Source organism: Theropithecus gelada, chromosome 5 (assembly GCF_003255815.1).
Source record: "Theropithecus gelada isolate Dixy chromosome 5, Tgel_1.0, whole genome shotgun sequence".
Lineage (NCBI taxonomy): Eukaryota > Metazoa > Chordata > Mammalia > Primates > Cercopithecidae > Theropithecus > Theropithecus gelada.
Genome location: NC_037672.1, coordinates 182,047,048 through 182,052,337, shown reverse-complemented (window position 1 = coordinate 182,052,337; position 5,290 = coordinate 182,047,048). Strand labels below are relative to the sequence as shown.

The 5,290-nt window shown below is 49.5% G+C and overlaps 1 protein-coding gene across 2 annotated transcripts; it reads right to left on the bottom strand.

Annotated features, from left to right (window-relative positions):
* Nucleotides 1-626: 626 nt before the first annotated feature.
* Nucleotides 627-4,975, bottom strand: SLC25A4 (solute carrier family 25 member 4). Of its 2 annotated transcripts, none has more exons than XM_025385749.1 (4): nucleotides 4,713-4,975; nucleotides 2,933-3,419; nucleotides 1,999-2,139; nucleotides 627-1,089 (listed from the first exon to the last, which is right to left on the bottom strand). In XM_025385749.1, the coding sequence occupies exons 1-4, from the start codon at nucleotides 4,821-4,823 to the stop codon at nucleotides 932-934; spliced, it is 897 nt and encodes a 298-aa protein (XP_025241534.1). In that variant the 5' UTR covers nucleotides 4,824-4,975; the 3' UTR covers nucleotides 627-931. The 2 variants fall into 2 exon arrangements, with proteins under 2 accessions (XP_025241534.1, XP_025241535.1); XM_025385750.1 differs by having other exon boundaries at nucleotides 934-1,089; nucleotides 1,995-2,139.
* Between the last annotated feature and the right edge of the window lie 315 nt (nucleotides 4,976-5,290).

Here is a 5,290-nt window from a genome sequence, read left to right as displayed (position 1 = left end):
GTTCAAGCGATTCCGATGCCTCAGCCTCCCGAGTAGTTGGGATTAAAGGTGTGCACCACCACATCCAGCTAATTTTTTGTATTTTTATTAGAGATGGGGTTTCGCTGCATTGGCCAGGCTGGTCTTGAACTCCTGGTCTGAAGTGATAAGCCTGCCTCTGCCTCCCAAAGTGCTGGAATGACAGGTGTGAGCCACCGCACCTGGCCTTGACTTTCAATGAACACTCTCCACTTATCATAAAATTCTAGGTGTCACAGTTATCTAAAGGGATGAAAACAGAGCATTTCCTAATCATAGAAAATTCTCCAGACTGTGACTTAAAGCTTTTAGCAGAATCTCAGAATTTCTAAAGACTGCAGGAAAGTGCCTAAGACAAGGCAGGATTACAAAAGCCATTGTCACTTTCTAGCCTACAGCAACACTGGGTAAGATAGAATATGACCTGCCTGAGTTTGAAAAATGGAACTTTAAGCATTGTATGTTCTCATATAATACATACTCAATATAATATCTGGCATTTAGAAGCTTGGCCACTGACTGATAAATGAATCATGCTAGAAAATATACATTTTTGATCTTTTAAAAACGCATTTTACAGTTAATAAGAGTTCAATAAAATAGAAAACGTGCATTAAGTGGTCTTTATTGATGTTTCACATTCAGTTATTTCTTATCACTTCTTCAGTTAATTGTACAAGTATGATAAATTATTTTCTATTTGCTGTGGGAATTTAAATGTAAAATAAATACAAAATACATCTGTGGTTTAATGAACACTCAATGAAGCATCTTTTCTGAGGTATTCCTTTCAGTCTGGTTTTATCCCAGATCTTTTTACTTCCCCTAGGAATAGTCTATTAAACCACACAATGGATCTGTGAACTTGTGGATCAAGGTCACTGTAAATCAGTGAACTTGTGTTTTAATTACATTAGACATACTTTTTGATCTCATCATACAACACCAATACAAAAGCACCACCCATGCCTCTCAACACATTGGACCAGGCACCTTTGAAGAAGGCCTTGGCTCCTTCATCTTTTGCAATCTTCCTCCAGCAGTCAACTGTCCCCGTGTACATAATATCAGCTGTGGAAACAAACGTTGGTGAGGGCTCCATAACGCTGGAGGAAAGAGACCTTTCCTCTGAAAGATATCTGCACACACTGTTACCAGCTGTATAAAATCAGGGTCATCAGGGCATGGAGTCCCAGCTCCATGCAACATTCCACTGGACATGTCCTTCCTTGCTTAACTGGCAGGCTGGGCCTCCTGTCATTCCTACTCCATTAGTTCAAGGTCAGTGAAGAACTGGGGCAATTAACCAAGTAATTCACAGACTGCCCGACTGTGAAACAAGAAGGGCGCAGAGCAGCAGGAGTATTACGCTACGTGGTTACCTTGTTTCATGGAGGACCAAACTGCGGCCTAGCGTCAGATGATACTGCACAAGGTTATGCAGTTAAAATAAAAGGCTGTAACGAGTTGAAACATATGAAACTGCTAACATTGGACTGTTTTTGATTTTTAAAGTGGCAATTTCATATGGTTCACCCTATAGAAGCCAAAACTTTTTATGGCACAACAGATTGCTTCAGGCCATCTCTACCCAGCCAAACACCCCATCCCACTAACACCTGTAAGTTGGAGGGAAGCGAGAGTTCTCCGTAAGCAGCAGCTACTTCTTCTCCCCAGCTGTTGCACCCAGGCTCATAGGGAAGAGGGCCTAGGGTCTCTACAACGCTAGATACCTAGTTAAATTCACATCTAAGTATCTTTCTGTTGATGTTCTTACCATCTCTTTAGTAAAATGGAAAAAACTTTTCCCTAATAGGATAGTTGAGAATGTCAGGGGAAATTAATACAATCTTTCTTCCCTAAGTCCTTATCAAATAATTTTGAAAATTAATTTCCAGTCAGGAAGACTGAAAGGAACACTGTAAAACGTTCTCCTCGGGCAAAAATAAAGAGGTTTAGATGAGTAGAGCACCAGCTTACCCCCTTTCCGGCCGGACTGCATCATCATCCTACGACGAACAGTGTCGAAGGGGTAGGACACCAGCCCTGCGACTGCCGTCACACTCTGGGCAATCATCCAGCTCACAAAAATGTGCACGTTCTTGGGGTCAGGCAGCATCCCTGTGGACAGAGCCAAGAAGCCGAACGGCTATGAAGCGACTGTTCTCAGCAGAAAGCAGGTGGAGGGAGAGAGGCCACCGCACCTCCAGCTGCACGCTCTGACCTTGCGGGGAACCTGCCCCTGTGCAGGTGCCTCACGTATGAGCAGGCGGCCAGCAAAGGTGGCTGCTGCCGGCTCTGGACCCTGGGGAGCCAGTGCTCTGCTCATATGCAGGGCACTGGAAGTGGCTTCAAGTTATACTCAGTAACTGCTATGGCTGTGTCTAGAGGGAGACAGGCTCCCCCTTCCTCCTCTCTTAATAACGAGACGGGCGGATCACGAGGTCAGGAGATCGAGACCATCCTGGCTAACACAGTGAAACCCCGTCTCTACTAAAAAATACAAAAAAAATAGCCGGGCGAGGTGGCGGGCGCCTGTAGTCCCAGCTATAGGGAGGCTGAGGCAGGAGAATGGCCTAAACCTGGGAGGCGGAGCTTGCAGTGAGCTGAGATCCGGCCACTGCACTCCAGCCTGGGCGACAGTGCGAGACTCCCTCTCAAAAAAAAAAAAAAAAAAAAAAAAAAAAAAAAAAAAAAAAAAAAAAAACTAAAGGCCAGAGTGTATTTCAGTAGAGGACACAAAGAATGCTTTAGCTATTAATTTATGCACACCACCTCCTCATTCAGAAGCCTCAATTATCCCAGAGACTAGAAAAAAACAAGATGGATATATATCAAGTCCTTTGTGAGTTACAGATCCCGTAGGATCCTCTATCCACACCGCCCTCCTTCTCCCCTGATGCCCCTCTCTCACCCTTGGCAGTATCATAGACTCCGAAGTAGGCAGCTCTGTAGATAATGATGCCTTGGACAGAGACGTTGAAACCTTGGTAGAGACCCCTCAGGCCATCAGACTTGAAGATCTTGATGATACAGTCGCCCAGACCATGGAACTCACGCTGGGCGGCACCCTTGCCCACGTCGGCAGCCAACCTGGTCCTAGCAAAGTCCAGCGGGTAGACAAAGCAAAGGGAGGTGGCCCCAGCGGCCCCACCAGATGCCAGGTTACCAGCAAAGTAGCGCCAGAACTGCTTATGCCGATCCACACCCCCTAAGAAGAGCTGCTTGTACTTGTCCTTGAAGGCGAAGTTGAGAGCTTGGGTGGGGAAGTAACGGATCACGTTGGCCAGGTTACCCCTCCAGAAGGAGAGAAAGCCCTGCTCCTTGGGGATTCTCACCACACAATCAATGATCCCTTTGTACTGCTTCTCAGCACTGATCTGTTTGCTGGCATGCTGGACCTGGTGGAGGGGAGGGTGGGTGATAGAGGACAGGCAGGGCAGAGACAGGGGAAGAGGACAGGAGAAAAAAGGTTTGCACTTCCTAGATTTTTTTTTTTTTTTTTTTGAAGAAAAAAAGGATGAGGAAATCAAATGGATACTGAGGACATGTAAATGGATACTGTTATCCATGTTAGTTACTAGATAACAAGCCAAAATAATCCAATGTGGCTTCAATTATTAGGGTATTTGAGGGAAAAGGTGTTGCCCCAAATAAACTGAAGAGGTGATTGAATTGTATAAAGCTAGCCATTTATCTATTTCACTTTCCCTAGGTCTGAGAACTGTATGAGGGGCTTACTGGGGGACAGAATGAGTGACACTCCCTGCTTCAAAGGGCTTTGGATTTAATAGACATGATGGCCAAAAAATGACAATTTCTCAGTGTCACTCTGATCACCCTGGAGATGAGGATCTCTAGTAGATGCTCTAATAGAGGAAGGAGAATAAATCCACTAAGCATTAGGGCTCCAAAGTTTTCAAGCAGACAATCCAAGTAATCAATTATTGAGGGTTCGCTGCCTTTGTGAGCAATTTGTAGGGGGTTTTGTTAGCAATTTTGACTCCCAAATTGGGCTCTTCCTCATTGAGGGGCCCTGACCTTTTGGGCAGGTGGAGAAAAACAGGAGGATGATGATAAGCCATTCAGCGACCAGGTAGGGGAGGAAAAGATTTGGAGACAGGATGATCTGAGTTTATTCCGAAAATTGTTTCTTAACATTTCAAAACCTCAGCTTCATCTGTAAAATGGAGAAGAAAAACTCTCTCACAGAGGTTACATAAAGATGAAGGCGTCAGCCTGCATACAGCACTGTGCGTGAGATACGATAAGGGAATTCCTGCGTGATGATTATTTTGGTGTTTTCATTGTAAAGGTGCGTGCGCATAAGACGGTGCCAAAAATACTGGCAATCACTAGGTGCCTCCAGGCCTGAGTGCACGCCCGTGCTGTCACGGGCGCAGGATCTGGCACACGTAAACCGGCTCCGGGTGGGTTTCCATATATAGACACCCGAACGCCGGGCGCCACCCGACACCAGGAATCTGCGACTGACGCTGGACCTGTCTCTACGCAGAGGGCACCTTCTTCCCCCACGAGCGGGCGGGCGCCCGGGCCTGTGGCCTGGCGCAGATTTTCCGCGGCGCCCCGCGCCCTGCAGCTCGCGCCGCATCGCGCGCCCCGCCCGGCCCACCTCGCCCGCGCGCGCGCCTCGCACCGCGTCCGCGCCACCCCTTGCACCGCGCCGTCCTCACCTGCAGCAGCAGTTTGACCCTCTCGATGGGGGCGACCGCGGTCTTGGAGACTGCAGCGGCGACGCCACCGGCCAGGAAGTCCTTTAGGAAGCTCCAAGCGTGATCACCCATGGTGACAGCTCGACGCACTCAGCCCGCAGGCAGCCCGCTCGCGCTCTCGCCCACGCCCGGCCTGGCACCGCCGCGCAGTCCCCAACCCTGCGCCACGCGAAGGGGCCGCCGCCTCGCCCGCAGCCCCCCTTATATCCGCGCCGGGCTCTCGCGAGAGGAGGCGGGTCGCGGCCGGCGCGCGCGCCGCGCATTGGCTGGGCATGTACGCGGCGCCCCCTCCTCCCGCTTCAGAGGGCATCGGGGGCGAAGGCGTTTCCGGGAGCGGGGCTGGGCCGGGGGCTGTCCCTGCAACTTGGGACATTTAAAGGGCACATTCATGTTATCTGTCCCGCCGAGCCCAAGGAACACCGTGTCACCGCGGCATGTGGGCCGCGTATTTATAGCACAAGCAGCCTTAGGCCGGGTTGAAGCCGGGGCAGACACCGGGCGGCTGCCTCCAGCGGAGCCTTCCTGACCCTCCGGCCTGC